The 18270-nt window shown below is 48.6% G+C and overlaps 1 protein-coding gene across 1 annotated transcript in view; it reads left to right on the forward strand.

Annotated features, from left to right (window-relative positions):
* PIGG (phosphatidylinositol glycan anchor biosynthesis class G) overlaps positions 1–14744 on the forward strand; it is a 66114-nt gene extending 51370 nt beyond the window's left edge. The window contains exon 13 of the mRNA XM_040417607.1: positions 14443–14744. Within this exon, the coding sequence (XP_040273541.1) occupies positions 14443–14668 (226 nt within the window). The 3' untranslated portion in view covers positions 14669–14744. The remainder of the gene's footprint in view (positions 1–14442) is intronic.
* The last annotated feature ends 3526 nt before the right edge of the window (positions 14745–18270 follow it).

Genomic DNA, 18270 nt, shown 5'->3' on the forward strand with positions numbered 1-18270 from the left:
CTGCTCCCCATCACCCCTTTAAGTAAAAAGTTTCAAACATGTTAATTCTCTATTCCACCACCAGATGGTGCATTAAACTATTACACTAACGGGAGATACAGATTTTTGAACTATAGCCCAATCTACACCAAAACCATTATTTTGTTTTATTGATTTGAATTTAATTCCAAAATTATATCTACATTGTTCAAGGTTAAAGCTGTCATTCCAGCCATGAGGGTTTACCTAATTAATATTCATAGCTTTTCTTTGATTGGACTGGTTAAGTGGCAGAAAACTGACCAATCGATTGAATGAGTAGCAGTGAATATTAATTATGTAAATTCTGATGGCTGTAATGACAGCATTACCCTTAAACAATGTAAATATAGTTTTGAAATTAAATTCAAATCAATAAAACAAAATAATGGTTTTGGTGTAGATTTGGTGTATAATTTTACACAGCTATTTATTAACAGCTATTTTGAAGTAGACAAGAAAAGACGTAGGCACCCACTTTTCATAACTAGTCAGGGTTAAACCAACAGCTGGGGGCTCTATAACTACTGTGTGTGGGCTTTAAGGGGGTATTCTACTGTATATGTGTGTGTGTGTGTGTGTGGAGGGGTGGACCCCACGCCATTTTTTTAAATAAGTAAACAAAAAATAAAAGTGTGGGTTCCTCTTTTTTTCATACCCAGACAAGGCTAAACCAACAGCTGGGGGCTGACATCAAGATGGGAAGGTTTATGGTTATTGGCCTCTTCCGACCCTAAAAATACCAGCCCACGACCGCCCCAGAAGCAGACCATTATATTAGATGGTCCACTTCTGATGGCAACCCAGGTAGCTCTTCCTGGCACCACTGGGCCATTGGGTAATAAATGAGGGTTTAATGTCAGCCCTGGAGTGGAAAAAACACTGCTGGCCAAAACAAAGCACAAGTGACGGTAATGGAGAGGTGTCTACACCCCCATTAGTAAAGCTGCAATAAATTGTGAAAAAAAAAGACTCCAGCTCCATACTACCCGATACAGGACTGTGCCTCCATGAATTAGTGGAATATTATAGACACGCCCACATTATAGTTCAGCTAGCAGCAGCATGGATCCGGCAGGCTGTTCTCCCGCCGGAACAGATTGCCGGAGCAGGCTGCTGCTAATGTGAAAGTAGCCTAAACCGTTCTTAGCTAGAATGAAGGCAGAGTATACTACAGGTGAAACTCGAAAAATTTGAATATTGTGCAAAAGTCCATTTATTTCAGTGATGCAAATTAAAAGGAATTGCATTAATGCAGCTTAAAATTAGAATATTGTGAAAAGGTTCAATATTCTAGGCTTAAAGTGTCACACTCTAGTCAGCTAATTAATCCATACCCCCTGAGCAAAGGGTACCTCAAAATTGTGACTTTGGGGTTTTCATAAGCTCTAAGCCATAATCATCCAAATTATAACAAATAAAGGCTTGAAATATCTCGCTTTGCATGTAATGCGTCTATCTCATATGTTAGTTTCACCTGCATTACTGAAATAAATGAACTTTGCACAATATTCAAATTTTTCGAGTTTCACCTGTATATACTAAATAACAGAACAGAATTATAGCAACCTTTGTAGCTGCATAACATCAGACTGGGATTGATCCAACAAATTCCCTACAATATCATTATAGAATTATATTATAACTATTCCCCTGCAACAATATTCATTCACTACTATAATGATACATATTCAATACTCTAGTATATGATAATCCCTGTATACTAACAGTTTTAATTCTTTGGGGGTAAAAGGGGGGTGGATTATTTTTTCTTTTTGCCTTTTGTACAAATAGTTTTAATTGGTGTGAAATCTGGGAAATTTCTGGTTTTGGGCTATATGTGGTTACTAATAGAAAAAAAAACACCCACAAAAATACTTTAGTTAAATAAACACTCCCCAGCCCCTTTGTGCACGTGCATACTGGCAGGTGAGGCCTGTGCCCTAATGGATGATGGACACAACAGCTGGACTCAGGCTCGAGTCTGACTGCTGGGTCTATCATCCATTAGGGCCCAGGCCTCATTCCCCCGCCATACTGTCCCAAGCAGGCACAATGCCGTGATGGCATCTTGTCTGCTGGGTTGAATAGTAGAGTAGTGATGTCACGGATGTAGTAGGGGAGAACACCAAAAGACAACAAGAAGGAAGGGAAAAGACACTAGGCCTCACCGCTAGGGAAGGAAAAGGGTCACCACCTATAAAACCCTGCTCCTGGCCCTAACTCCTATCCGTATGGGCACCTCTCGATGGTAGAGATACCCATACACAGGAACCTAGAAAACCCTGGTGACCCTTGGATGCCCTAAAGACAACGACAGGGCAGAGACCACCCGTTCCTTCCCTGGTGACGGAACTAGTGTCTCACTGAGGCCTAGTAAACAACCGGGGGGGGATAGAAAACACAACAAGCGGAACACCTTAACTTCTGAGGATGATGGATGAACAGGACTCCAACAAGAACCACACTCCAGCTCTTCCAAAACCAAATGAAGCTATCCCAAGCAAAAAGCTATGGGTAAAGTCAGACTAAATAGGGCGAGGTAAAGGTCACATGATCCACACCTGAACAGGAGGTGTGGACATACCAGCAACACACAGACAAAGTTAAACCAAAAGAGGCTGTCAGATCACTAATGCGTAGATGCTCTTTCAGACCTTCTGAGACCTGTCACAGATGTGACAAGTGGCTTCACTACTGTAAGGGAGGCACTATGGGAGCACTACTGTGTGCGGGCACAAAAATTAAAAAATATAAACTTTCCATACTCGTCTGGTTTCCTCCTGACTTAATCACGGACTTCTTAATCTGGCTCTGGTGCCGTACAATAAGGTTGGGTTTGCACATTGCTGCTGCAATACGGTTCTCAGAATTCACTGTAAAAATCCCATGATTTTTGCAAACTGTAGCAATGTGTAAACCTAGCTTTTTGCCCAAACCTCCTCTATAGCTGATCCGTGCTGCAGCCGTCCAACACCCAGAGGGCATCTGTCAGAGGCAGTAAGCTATCTTACTCCCCTGACAGAGCTCCTGTCAGGTGAGTAAGATTGAATGAACTCCAGCAGCCATACTCCACACAGTGTTCATCTGAGAACACAGAGCCAGGCCCCTTTCACACGGGCGAGTATTCCGCGCGGATGCGATGCGTGAGTTGAATGCATTGCACCCGCACTGAATCCTGACCCATTCATTTCTATGGGGCTGTGCACACGAGCAGTGATTTTCACGCATCACTTGTGTGTTGCGTGAAAATCGCAGCATGCTCCTCTTTGTGCGTTTTTCACGTAACGCAGGCCCCATAGAAATGAATGGGGTTGCGTGAAAATCGCAAGCAAGTGCGGATGCGGTGCGATTTTCACGCACGGTTGCTAGGTGACGATCGGGACCCGATCATTATTATTTTCCCTTATAACATGGTTATAAGGGAAAATAATAGCATTCTTAATACAGAATGCATAGTAAAATAGGGCTGGAGGGGTTAAAAAAAATAAAAATTAATTAAACTCACCTTAATCCACTTGCTCGCGCAGCCCGGCTTCTCTTCTGTCTTCTTTTTTGCTGTGTGCAGGAAAAGGACCTGTGGTGACATCACTCCGGTCATCACATGGTCCGTCACATGATATTTTACCATGGTGATGGATCATATGATGGACCATGTGATGACCGGAGTGACGTCACCACAGGTCCTTTTCCTGCACACAGCAAAAAAGACGACAGAAGAGATGTCGGGCTGCGCGAGCAAGTGGATCAAGGTGAGTTTAATGATTTTTTTAAAAAAAATTTTAACCCCTCCAGCCCTATTGTACTATGCATTCTGTATTAAGAATGCTATTATTTTCCCTTATAACCATGTTATAAGGGAAAATACAATCTACAGAACACCGATCCCAAGCCCAAACTTCTGTGAAGAAGTTAGGGTTTGGGTACCAAACATGCGCGATTTTTCTGACGCGAGTGCAAAACGCATTACAATGTTTTGCACTCGCACTGAAAAATCGCGCATGTTCCTGCAACGCACCATGTGAAGAGGCCTTAATTAACCCCTTCCCGACTGCAATCTGTATATATACGTGATAGCTGCACATGCCCCGTGCAGCTATCACGTCTATAAACGTCAAGACAGTTCTTTAATCCAAGCGCTGCAAAGCAGAGCAATGAATGGGGAGATCTCTGGATCCATGTGAGGTACAGGGCTGGTTCTAGCTTTGTTAGAAATCGTATAGTAGATGACAACCTCTTTCTGATTCTCATTTTTTACATTAGTCATGAGATAACCCCTTTAAGTAAAACAACTGACTACCTCTGACATATGCCCTCTGTGTCTTCTGCCGTGGCAAGAGTGATCCGCCGTGGAGGTACAGATGAGACTGTCCTGTGATCCTTCTTTGCCTTGTACTCTGCTGCCAACTGTTGGCCAAAATGTGTAGTGCACATTGTTAACTAAGCTGGAGTGGTGGTGCTGTAACTGGGATGCTCTGAGTAGGTGGATCTTTTTTTTATAGCACCTAATTAACCCCTTAGGGACTTAGGACGTACCTGTACGCCATTTTTGCCGAGTCCTTAAGGACTCAGGACGTACCGGTACGTCCTAAGTTTAAAAGTAGATTGCGGCGGGGGTTAATAGGAACAGGATGCCAGCTGAAATCATTCAGCAGGCATCCTGTCACAACGCCTGGGAAGGACATGACCCCCCGTATCGGCGATCGCTGCAAACCGCAGGTCAATTCATACCTGCGGTTTGCGGCTTTTACCTGCGGTTGCGGCGGGCGGTGCCATCGGGTCCCCATGCGGCTGTGGGGGGACCAGATGGCATGGAAGGCAGTGCGATGTCTAAGGAAGGAATCGCGCTGCCTTCCGGTGACGAGCCTGTGAGATCCAGCCCCCTGGATCTCACAGGCCGGAAGCTGTATGAGTAATACAGACAGTATTACTCATGCAGCCAATGCATTCCAATACAGAAGTATTGGAATGCATTGTAAAGGATTAGACCCCCAAAAGTTCAAATCCCAAAGTGGGACAAAAAATAAAGTGAAAAATAAAGTTGAAAAAATAAAGTCCCCCCCCTTCCCCCCCCAAAAAATTAAGTTTTAAGTAAAAATAAACAAAAACTTAATTTTCCCCAAATAAAGTAAAAAAAAAAATGGTAAAAAATAGGGAGGGGGGGGAGTATACATATTAGGTATCGCCACGTCCGTATCGACCGGCTCTATAAATATATCACATGACCTAACCCCTCAGATGAACACCGTAAGAAATAAAAAATAAAAACTGTGCTAAATAAACCATTTTTTTTGTCACCTTACATCACAAAAAGTACAACAGCAAGCGATCAAAAAGGCGTTTGCCCACCAAAATAGTACCAATCTAACCGTCACCTCATCCCGCAAAAAATGAGCCCCTACCTGAGACAATCGCCCAAAAAATAAAAAAACTATGGCTCAGAATATGGAGACACTAAAACATCATTTTTTTGGTTTTAAAAAAGCTGTCGTTGACATGGTGTCAAAAAAACCAGTCCAGCAAAATCTGCCTTCCAAAAACGGTAAGGCATTTCTTTCCTTATGCGCCCTGCCGTGTGCCGGTACAGCTATTTACGACCACATATGGTGTGTTTCTGTAAACTACAGAATCGGGGACATAAATATTGAGTTTGGTTTGGCTGTTAACCCTTGCTTTGTTACTGGGAAAAATTGATTAAAATGGAAAATTTGCCCAAAATTTGAAATTCTGAAATGTCATCTCTATTTGCCAATAACTCTTGTGGAACACCTAAAGGGTTAACGTCGTTTGTAAAATCTGTTTTGAATACCTTGAGGGGTGTAGTTTCTTAGATGGGGTCACTTTTATGGAGTTTCTACTCTAGGGGTGCATCAGGGGGGCTTCAAATGGGACATGGTGTCAAAAAAACAGTCCAGCAAAATCTGCCTTCCAAAAACCGTATGGCATTCCTTTCCTTCTGCGCCCTGCCGTGTGCCCGTACAGTAGTTTACGACCACATATGGGGTGTTTCTGTAAACTACAGAATCAGGGCCATAAATATTGAGTTTGGTTTGGCTGTTAACCCTTGCTTTGTAAAAGTAAAAAAAATATTAAAATGGAAAATCTGCCAATTTTGAAACCCGTGGCCGTTGTGCCGTTTTTAGTTTTTTTTTCGCGAACCCATTGACTTTCAATGGGTCCGTGGAAAAATCGGAAAATGCACCGTTTTGCAGCCGCATCCGTGTTTCCTGGCCGTGAAAAAAATATGACCTGTCCTATTTTTTTCACGGCCAACGGTTCATGGACCCATTCAAGTCAATGGGTCCGTGAAAGAACAAGGATGCACACAAGATTGGCATCCGTGTCCGTGATCCGTGGCCGTAGGTTAGTTTTTATACAGACGGATCCGAAGATCCGTCTGCATAAAGCTTTTTCAAAGCTGAGTTTTCACTTTGTGAAAACTCAGAACCGACAGTATATTCTAACACAGAAGCGTTCCCATGGTGATGGGGACGCTTCTAGTTAGAATACACTACAAACTGTGTACAAGACTGCCCCCTGCTGCCTGGCAGCACCCGATCTCTTACAGGGGGCCGTGATCAGCACAATTAACCCCTTCAGGTGCGGCACCTGAAAGGGTTATTTGTACTATCATATCCCCCTGTAAGAGATCAGGGCTGCCAGGCAGCAGGGGGCAGACCCCCCCCCCCCCCCAGTTTGAATATCATTGATGGCCAGTGCGGCCCCCCCCCTCCCTCTATTGTAATAATTCGTTGGTGGCACAGTGTGCGCCCCCCCCCCTCCCTCTATTGTAATAATTCGTTGGTGGCACAGTGTGCGCCCCCCATCGGCCCCCCCTCCCTCTATAGCATTAACAACATTGGTGGCCAGTGTGCGGCCTCCCATCTCCCCCCCCCCCCCATCATTGGTGGCAGCGGAGTTCCGATCGGAGTCCCAGTTTAATCGCTGGGGCTCCGATCGGTAACCATGGCAACCAGGACGCTACTACAGTCCTGGTTGCCATGGTTACTTAGCAATAGTACAATAGTAGAAGATTCATACTTACCTGCTGCTGCGATGTTCGTGTCCGGCCGGGAGCTCCACCTACTGGTAAGTGACAGCCTCAGGTCTGTGCGGCGCATTGCTAAATGAACTGTCACTTACCAGTAGGAGGAGCTCCCGGCCGGACACAGACATCGCAGCTCCCAGGTAAGTATGAATCTTTTACTATTGTACTATTGCTAGTAACCCGCTGCCACCAATGATCGGGGGGGGGGGGGGAGATATGGGAGGCCGCACACTGGCCACCAATGTTGTTAATGCTATAGAGGGAGGGGGGGCCGATGGGGGGCGCACACTGTGCCACCAACGATTTGTTACAATAGAGGGAGGAAGGGGGGGGGGGGGCGCACACTGTGCCACCAACGAATTATTACAATAGAGGGAGGAAGGGGGGGGGGGGCCGCACTGGCCAGCAATGATATTCAAACTGGGGAGGGGGGGGTCTGGCAGCCCTGATCTCTTACAGGGGGATATGATAGTACAATTAACCCCTTCAGGTGCGGCACTTGAGGGGTTAATTGTGCTGATCACGGCCCCCTGTAAGAGATCGGATGCTGCTAGGCAGCAGGGGGCAGTCATGTACACAGTTTGTAGTATATTCTAACTAGAAGCGTCCCCATCACCATGGGAACGCCTCTGTGTTAGAATATACTGTCGGAAATGAGGTTTCACGATCTAACTCATATCCGACAGTATATTCTGTCAAACGTCAAACGCTTCAAGGTAAAATATACCATCGGATTGGAGAAAACTCCGATCCGATGGTATAAAAGGGACTCCAGACTTTACATTGAAAGTCAATGGGGACGGATCCGTTTGAAATGGCACCATATTGTGTCAACGTCAAACGGATCCGTCCCCATTGACTTGCATTGTAATTCAGGACGGATCCGTTTGGCTCCGCACGGCCAGGCGGACACCAAAACAACTTTTTTTTCATGTCCGTGGATCCTCCAAAAATCAAGGAAGACCCACGGACGAAAAAACGGTCACGGATCACGGGAAAAAGGAACCCCGTTTTGCGAACCGCAAAAAAATACGGTCGTGTGCATGAGGCCTTCCATTAATTCTTGTGGAACACCTAAAGGGTTAACAAAGTTTGTAAAATTAGTTTTGAATATCTTGAGGGGGTAGTTTATAGAATGGGGTCATTTTTGGGTGGTTTCTATTATGTAAGACTCGCAAAGTGACTTCAGACCTAAACTGGTCCGTAAAAATTGGGTTTTTGAAAATTTCTGAAAGCATTGTAACATCCCCAAAAAATTTTTATATAATTCACAAAATGATCCAAACATGAAGTAGACATATGGGGAATGTAAAGTAATAACTATTTCTCGCCCAATTTCCTTGGGGGACACAGAAGACCTTGGGTATAGCTCATCTCCCTAGGAGGCGTGACACTAAGTGAAGACTGTTAAGCCCCTCCTCCACAGCTATACCCTCAGCCTGGAGAGAGAGACTGCCAGTTTTTGCTTAGTGTCCAAGGAGGCAAGACACTCCCTGCTCTGCAGGGCTGGTTTCTCCTTGTTTCAATTTTAGATTTTTACTTTGTTTTATTTTCTTTTTGTTCCAGATCATCAGGGATAACAGAGACGCACTAGACCTCTCTGTTCTCCCGGGGTTGAGCTGCGCCAGTGCCGGTCACCCGCACTGCTGCCTCCCCCACAGAAGGCAAGGTGGACCAGGGCAGCCCAGCTCCCCTGCATCCCGCCAGCGCAAGGGTCGCCCGCACGCCAAGTCCCTCCCCCGGCGTCCTGCCACTACGGTGCCAGTAGCTGAAGGGGCGACCCTGCTGGAACGGACCGAGGGTGAAGACGGCTATGGTGAGAGATTGGCTTCTCCAGCCCTACGTCCCCCCCCCCCTCGGTCTCCTGCGTGCCTGACCCTTACCTGGGCCTATGGACCCTTCTGTCCCTGCTAGACCTAGGCTGGCCCTGGGCTGCCGCAGGGCGACATCTGCTCCCTCTCTCCTGGCCTCCAGGACATTGGCACCCTTGTTCCTACAAGAGGAATGCCTAGGGAGCTGCGGAGGTCCGCACCTAGCTGCCCCTGACGGAGGGGTCATGCAGGCGTCCCACCCTCACAGACCCGGTCTCAGGGTCCCCCTCCCTCTTACCGGCCACTACTTCAGGGCCAGAGGGCCCGCGCCTTGCTGCCACTGACCCTCCCTGCTCTCACGGGCACCGGTCCAGGGGAAAGGTGGTTGTAGCTGCCGGCAGGGGTGAAATCATATGGAGCGCTGTTCTAGGCCAGGGGCCCGCTCCAGGGGTAAAATGGCTGCCGGGTGCAGGGTCCTGACTTCCGGACACCTGGATGGGCACCGCGGCCTGCAAAGGAGCGCTTCAACAGCCCCGGCCGACCGTCGGAACCTTCCGGTCGGCCGGGCGCCGAAGTCTTGTGTTCCACTTCAAGACGATCCCGCTCTATCCGGGTCCCCGGCTCGCGGGGTGGGCACCCGCGGCCGGTATGTGCCGCTCCGTAGGCCCGGCCGCTACTTTAAATACTGTGCGGCCCCGGTTCGCCGGGCGCCGCTAAAAATTTAGGCCCCGGCTCTTCCGGCCCGCGGGGTGGGCACCCGCGGCCGGTATGTGCCGCTCCGTAGGCCCGGCCACTACTTTAAATACTGTGCGGCCCCGGTTCGCCGGGCGCCGCTAAAAATTTAGGCCCCAGCTTCACGGCCTACTAGGCCGCAAAAATTCAGGCCTCTGTTGGAGGGGGCTGGAACTTCTCCAGGCGCGAATTTTTCCCGCCTGGAGGTTCCCCCGCCCACAGAGGATGGGCCTGTATGGGTGGATCTGTGCCCTGTAGGTGGCATCTGCCTCAGTGAGGCTGTGTGTTAAAAAAAAAAAAAAAAAATTATTTATTATATATATGACTGTGGGCTGCGCAGGACGCTGCAGCCTCATCTCTGAGTGCTGCCTGTATACATGCCCCCCTTCCATAGGCGGCATGGTGTCGCGCTCCCCGGCTGCGGCGCTGCCAGGTTCTTTTTTCCCCTTCTGGGGTTTTTTTTTGCCCTCTCCGTGCTACGGCGCTGGTCAAGGTGCATGCCTTTTCTGTAGGCAACATTCGTCACCCTCTCCAGTTATGGTGCCTGCCATGTGCAGGACCCCCCTCCTGGGCGGGATACTGCACTCTCCCTAACTGCGGGTTGGCCTTGTGCATGATCCCCCTTTCTTTGGCGGCCTACTGCAGTTTCTCCGGATACAATGCTGGCCATGTGCACGTCCCCCTTACATAGGTGGAACACGGCACTCTCACTGGATTCGCTGCTGGCCATGTGCGTGCCCCCCTTCCATAGGCGGAACGCTACACTCTCACTGGATTCGTTGCCGATCATGTGCATGACCCCCCCTTTTTAGGCGGAATACTGCACTTTCACCGGATACGGTGCTGGCCATGTGCACGACCCCCTTCCTTAGGCGGAACGCTGCACTCTCTCTGGATTCGCTGCCTGCCATAGGCATGACTCCCTTCTGTGGACGGCATTCGGCACTCTCACTGGATTCACTGCCAGCCATGTGCATGACCACCTTCCATAGGCGATATGATGTACTCTCATTGGATTCACTACCAGCCTTGGGCATGCCTCCTTCCCGGGTGGCGGCATACATACACTCCCTCGGTCGGTGGTTGTTCTCTCGCCTGTACATTGTTGGCCATGTGCATGACCCCTATACATGCACTCTCTCTGGATCCACCGTCGGCCACATCATGACCCCCCTTCCGTGGGCGGTGTACGCACTCTCACTGGATTCGCTGCCGGCCATGGGCATGCCTCCTTCAGGTGGCATACACACATTCTCACCGACTGCTCGCATTCTCCCTGAATGCGATGCTGGCCTTGTGCATGATTTCCCCCCCCCCCCTTCCTTTTCTGGGCGGCATACTACGCTCACCAGATACGTTGCTGGCCTTGAGCATGGCCTCTAACATGGGCGGAACGCTTGCGCTCCCCTTGGATACGGTGCTGGCCTTGTGCGTGACCACCCCTCATTCCATGGGTGGAATTTTGCACGCTCACAAGATTCAAGGCTGTCCTTGTATGTGCTGTACTGGACTTGCACATGTTTCCCTTCATTGGCGGAGTAGTTACACTCTCACGAAATTTCGGTGTTGGGTGAATTGTTGCACACTCACTTAATGCTAGGATAGCCCTATGCATGTCCCCCTTTTCCCTAGGTGGACCTCCTGCGTTTCCGCTGGATACTGTGTGGCCATGTGCATGGCGCCTTTCTGGGCGAAGTATGGTATGCCCTACTTCTCTGACGTAGGTACGGCCTTGGGCATCTCCCCCTTTTTGGGGCAGGCCTTTGCATTCTTGCCCACTGCAGTTTGCCAGGTACATTTCCTCCCTTTCGGGGCGGTCAGTTTGCGTTCCATCGCATTCCATATTAGTCTTGTGCATAACTCCTTTCAGTTTGCACTCCCGTAGATACTGTGGCACTCTGGGGCTGGCCCTCTTCGCGGTGTTATATTTTTGCAGTGAGCGGACGTTCTTGTGCGTTGTTTGGGCCGTGTATGCCTTCTCGTCCTGTAGGTGGGTTGGCCTTCTCACTGCTTACGGGGCTACTCGTACGTAGCCTCCTTCCTCCTGCGACATTCTTTTTCTCTTGGGATACGATGATTGCCGCAAGCCTTGCACTATTCTCTAAGGAGATCATTCTGGTGCAGTGTGGTATGATTCTTTCCGGATTGGCGCCCTCGGTGCTTCAGTCTGATCTGCTACCAGGTTCGGGCCGCTCTTCTTGGGAAGGTCACCCAACTTCTCTTGGGTGCTCGCTTATACAGGTCCGGGGGACCTCCACCTTGGGTTCTTCAGGGTATTCGCCTTCTGCGTGGCGGTGAACCGGGCGTCTCTGTGTAGCGGTGTTCTGCTTTTGAGCTGTCCTATGGCCTCTCTGTTGCCCACTCCCCCTTTTTTGGTTGGAGGGTGTTATACCGGCCTCTGTCTCGCCTGCCTTTTCTCGCCGGCTCTGTTTGACTCCCACTCGGTACAGATCATTCCGATGTGGCGTCTGTTCCGGCCACGCTTCAGAGGCTGTTCCTTCACTGCCCTTCCCTCTGGGGAGAGCATGTTTGTTCATTTGGATGGTTATGGTGTTCCTTTTCAGTCTCCCTTGTCCACACTGGCTGTACTAGCTGTGTGCCTAGTTACCGGGTCTACCGCTTTCTGTCCTCCCGCTGGGTGCAGATTGCGTTTTTTCCATTCTAGGCAATGTTTCGGCTTTGGATTCACCTTCTCGGTAACTTGGGAGGACTACCATTTGGTCAGGATTGTCTTTTGATCTCCCACACCGGAACTGTAGTCTGTCTTCCTGTGGTGGCTACATTGGCTTCGGCTTTAGCCTGTCTTGTCCTGGCGGTTGCTGGGCGGACCCTTCGGTTCCTGTCCGTTTGTCCTTCTGCTTCCCCACTCTGGGGGGATACGGGACAACCTTGCTCGGGGGCCGACGGGACCAGTTCTACCGACTGTTCTACCCGTGTTACTGGTCCGCGCCTGATCATTGGGTTTTCACCCGCTTGCCCAGGCGACTCTAGTGGGCTCGCTAGTGTTCGCTTCTAGCCGAGTTTTTCGTCCAGGATCTGTGGTAGGACTTAGGGCTTTACCTGGGGTTCTGTGGGAAGCTGGGCGTTCCCCCACTCTGCCTTTCTCCATGGTTCTGTCTTTCTCCAGTCCGGCCTGGACCTGGGGCTGGGACTCTGTTGCTTGAAGTATCAAGTGTCATTCCTGTCCTTCCTCTTTCAGCGTTCCCCGTCCCTCTGGGCCTGTCAGGAACTTCTTCCATGGAGCGGCTCTTGGGTTCCTTTGTACTGCCCTCCGGTACCGTCCTGGGAACTACATACTGGGATCTTGGCGCTCCAATTTTTCCTTGGAGCCGTTACAGAAGTTCTCTCTACTCCTTCTGTCCTGTACGGTTGGGTTTCTGTAGCCATCGTGTCTCTGACGGGTGCCTGAGTGGCGGCCCTTCTTGTTCCGAGCCTTCTGTCTTCCCCCAGGACAGGACTGTTCTCCATTCCGTCTCTTCCTTCCTTCTGAAGGTGGTATTTGTCCTTCATTTCATTGAGGCAGTCGTCCTCCCCTTCCCCCCCCCCCCCCGGGAACGGACACTTCACCGATTTGGACGTTGTTTGGGCCTTGCAGTTTTTACTTGGAGATCTCCGACTCTTGTCGACGTTCGGTCTCTTATGTTTCCAGGAGGTCCGAGCAAAGGGTTGACGGCCTCCAGGGTGGCTTTCTTCCGCTTTCTCAGAGTGGCTCTTGTTGTGGTTGCCGCACCAAGGGCAGGGTTCTGCTTTTGGTGTCACCATTCATTTGGCCAGGGCCGTCGGTTTTTTCCTGGGCCGGAGGCTTTAGGCTTCGGCCATCCATTTGTGCAAGGCGGTCACTGGTCTTCCTTGCACACCTTACCGAGTTCTACAGGGTGCATACTCGGGCTTCGGCGTATGCTGCCTTGGGCCGCCTGGTCTGCAGGCGGCGGGTTTTTTTGATGCCTTCGGGTGCTTCGCCTTGGTGCTGTGGTCCCTCCCCCTTTGGACTGCTTTTGAACGTCCCAAGGTCTTCTGTGTCCCCCAAGGAAATTGGGCGAGAAAACGAGATTTTTGTATAACTTACCAGTAAAATCTCTTTCTCGCTCTTTCCTTGGGGGACACAGCACCCACCCATTCGTTGTTCTTCTCTGACTGTTTCCGAGTTTGTTTTACCCTTAGGGTAGTTGGCTTGTTGGTTCCAATTTTTTGGACTTTGCCTTTTCTCACTACTTGGACACGCAACTGGCAGTCTCTCTCTCCAGGCTGAGGGTATAGCTGTGGAGGAGGGGCTTAACAGTCTTCACTTAGTGTCACGCCTCCTAGGGAGATGAGCTATACCCAAGGTCTTCTGTGTCCCCCAAGGAAAGAGCGAGAAAGAGATTTTACTGGTAAGTTATACAAAAATCTCGTTTTTTGGAGGTATTACTATGTATTAAAGAAGTAGAGAAACTGAAACTTGGAAATTTGCAATTTTCTTAAAAAATTTGGTATTTTTTTATAAATAAAAATTAATTTTTTTTACTTCATTTTACCAGTGTCATGAAGTACAATATGTGACGAAAAAACTATCTCAGAATGGCCTGGATAAGTCAAAGAGTTTTAAAGTTATCAGCACTTAAAGTGACACTGGTCAGATTTGCAAAAAATGGCCAAGTCCGTAAGGTGAAATAGGGCCGAGTCCTTAAGGGGTTAAGAAAAACGCCAGCATGTAAAAAAATCTTCAGCTAACATTTGGGGGCCGTGGTTTATACCGCAAACACGACACTAAAAACCTATGTGTGAAAGCATCCTTTCTTAATGTTACATAGACTGTTGGAGTGCACACGCTAATTTGCACATCTTCTCTTTCAGGACTTCTACAGCTGTGGCACATGGATGTTACTGCTATGCCATCATCCGTTCGCTTCCAGTGACTGTTTACATTCTTCTGATAACGGGTCTCCGTTACCATTTGTTCATCTGGAGTGTCTTTTCTCCTAAGCTGCTTTATGAAGTGATACATGTAGTCATCTCAGCTGGGGTTTGTGTGATGTTTACTGTTGCAGATAAGAACCATGTAGCAAAAAGTGAACTATGAGTAGTGTTACAGTAATGTTTTCCGAGATCTTAATACTGATGACCCATCCCCAGGATAGGTCATCACTATCTGATCAGTGGGGGTCCAAAACCCCGTACCCCCACAAATCAGCTGTTTGATTTCTCGCAGCTTTCCCTAGGCCAGTGACAACACATTCATGTGTCACGTGGCCTAGGCACAGTTCAGTTCAGTTCACAGGAGTGCCGGTGCCTTCTCAAACTGCTGATCGGTGGGTGTCCAATGTCTCGAACCCCCACTGATCAGATACTGATGACCTCTCCTGAGGCGTGGTCATCAGTATCAAAATCTCATAAAACCTTTTAAAAGGTGTTCTCAGGAAATGATTTAAAATAGCTGCCAGCAACGTGTCCTTGTAGGTAAGCAGGACTGGTTGGCACTACTTGCAGGGTTGCCTGAGGGGACGGGGCCTCAATACATACTACACAGCTCTACAATAGATAGTAATGATGTGATCCTGCCTACGATATGCCATTATGTCTGAATAGTCTGACAAGAAAAATCACCAATGTTTAGTGTGGCCCTGGCCCCCCAGGCAGCTCTGCAAGTGGAAACAACCAGTCCTGCTCAGATTCTGGGACCGGTTGCTGCCGGCCATTTAAAATCATTTCCAGATTACCCCTTGCCATTTTTAGGTCCAAAATTTTGTTCTGATTAACTGTGTTTTTGCTACAGTGCTCTATGGAGACTTGGTGCAAGTACTCCAGGGTATGAAGACGTATTGGCAATGCTCAATGGGAAAATCAAGATCCAAGTCAAAATCCCACTTTCCAACTTCCAATAGGTGTCACTGGTGAGATGGTTCTCTTTCTTCTGAGATACCTCTTTGCATATTCGTTTCCCATGAAGCATGAACAATAAGTCTCCATACCATGGAGTACTTGCAGTATGTCTCTATACAGGACTGATCTCTTTAAGGAGATAAAGCACCCTGCCTAAGCCGCTTCCAAGGCATCGCACTAAGCTAGCCAGAATCCCACTCCATACTCATGAAGGACAAGCAAACCGCTATATATGGATGGATATCTGGCTTAGCTATTTTCCTTGTAAAATTGGAAGGCTTGTTGGTAATCGGACCTTGACTCATAGGGAGCCACTTCCAATAGGTGGCGCTGGAAAATGGTTCTCTTTCTTAGGAGATACCTCTTGCACATGCTAAAGTACTCAAAATCCTCTGCAGAGTCATGCTGGCTACTTGTGTGTGCCACTAGAGGGAGATGAAGGTTATTGCATATGGTTGCCATTAACCACCTCCGGACCGCCTAACGCAGGATCGCGTTCCGGAGGTGGCAGCCCTGCGCAGAGTCACGCATATATGCGTCATCTCGCGATGGGCGAGATTTCCTGTGAACGCGCGCACACAGGCGCGCGCGCTCACAGGAACGGAAGGTAAGAGAGTTGATCTCCAGCCTGCCAGCGGCGATCGTTCGCTGGCAGGCTGGAGATGTGTTTTTTTTAACCCCTAACAGGTATATTAGACGCTGTTTTGATAACAGCGTCTAATATACCTGCTACCTGGTCCTCTGGTGGTCCCCTTTGTTTGGATCGACCACCAGAGGACACAGGTAGCTCAGTAAAGTCCCACCAAGCACCACTACACTACACTACACCCCCCCCCGTCACTTATTAACCCCTTATTAGCCCCTGATCACCCCTGATCACCCCATATAGACTCCCTGATCACCCCCCTGTCATTGATCACCCCCCTGTCATTGATTACCCCCCTGTAAAGCTCCATTCAGACGTCCGCATGATTTTTACGGATCCACTGATAGATGGATCGGATCCGCAAAACGCATCCGGACGTCTGAATGAAGCCTTACAGGGGCGTGATCAATGACTGTGGTTATCACCCCATATAGACTCCCTGATCACCCCCCCTGTCATTGATTACACCCCTGTCATTGATCAACCCCCTGTAAAGCTCCATTCAGATGTCCGCATGATTTTTACGGATGCACTGATAGATGGATCCGATCCGCAAAACGCATCCGGACGTCTGAATGAAGCCTTACAGGGGCGTGATCAATGACTGTGGTGATCACCCCATATAGACTCCCTGATCACCCCCCTGTAAAGCTCCATTCAGATGTCCGCATGATTTTTACGGATGCACTGATAGATGGATCCGATCCGCAAAACGCATCCGGACGTCTGAATGAAGCCTTACAGGGGCGTGATCAATGACTGTGGTGATCACCCCATATAGACTCCCTGATCACCCCCCTGTCATTGATCACCCCCCTGTAAAGCTCCATTCAGATGTCCGCATGATTTTTACGGATGCACTGATAGATGGATCCGATCCGCAAAACGCATCCGGACGTCTGAATGAAGCCTTACAGGGGCATGATCAATGACTGTGGTGATCACCCCATATAGACTCCCTGATCACCCCCCTGTCATTGATCACCCCCCTGTAAAGCTCCATTCAGATGTCCGCATGATTTTTACGGATCCACTGATAGATGGATCGGATCCGCAAAACGCATCCGGACGTCTGAATGAAGCCTTACAGGGGAGTGATCAATGACTGTGGTGATCACCCCATATAGACTCCCTGATCACCCCCCTGTCATTGATTACCCCCCTGTAAAGCTCCATTCAGATGTCCGCATGATTTTTACGGATGCACTGATAGATGGATCGGATCCGCAAAACGCATCCGGACGTCTGAATGAAGCCTTACAGGGGCGTGATCAATGACTGTGGTGATCACCCCATATAGACTCCCTGATCACCCCCCTGTCATTGATCAACCCCCCTGTCATTGATCACCCCCCCTGTCATTGATCACCCCCCCTGTCATTGATCACCCCCCTGTCATTGATCACCCCCCTGTCATTGATCACCCCTCTGTAAGGCTCCATTCAGATATTTTTTTGGCCCAAGTTAGCAGAATTTTTTTTTTTTTTCTTACAAAGTCTCATATTCCACTAACTTGTGTCAAAAAATAAAATCTCACATGAACTCACCATACCCCTCACGGAATCCAAATGCGTAAAATTTTTTAGACATTTATATTCCAGACTTCTTCTCACGCTTTAGGGCCCCTAGAATGCCAGGGCAGTATAAATACCCCACATGTGACCCCATTTCGGAAAGAAGACACCCCCAGGTATTCCGTGAGGGGCATATTGAGTCCATGAAAGATTGAAATTTTTGTCCCAAGTTAGCGGAACGGGAGACTTTGTGAGAAAAAAATTAAAAATATCAATTTCCGCTAACTTGTGCCAAAAAAAAAAAATTTCTATGAACTCGCCATGCCCCTCATTGAATACCTTGGGGTGTCTTCTTTCCAAAATGGGGTCACATGTGGGGTATTTATACTGCTCTGGCATTCTAGGGGCCCCAAAGCGTGAGAAGAAGTCTGGTATCCAAATGTCTAAAAATGCCCTCCTAAAAGGAATTTGGGCACCTTTGCGCATCTAGGCTGCAAAAAAGTGTCACACATCTGGTATCGCCGTACTCAGGAGAAGTTGGGGAATGTGTTTTGGGGTGTCATTTTACATATACCCATGCTGGGTGAGAGAAATATCTTGGTCAAATGCCAACTTTGTATAAAAAAATGGGAAAAGTTGTCT

The sequence above is a fragment of the Bufo bufo genome, chromosome 2 (assembly GCF_905171765.1).
Source record: "Bufo bufo chromosome 2, aBufBuf1.1, whole genome shotgun sequence".
NCBI classification, from domain to species: Eukaryota; Metazoa; Chordata; class Amphibia; order Anura; family Bufonidae; genus Bufo; species Bufo bufo.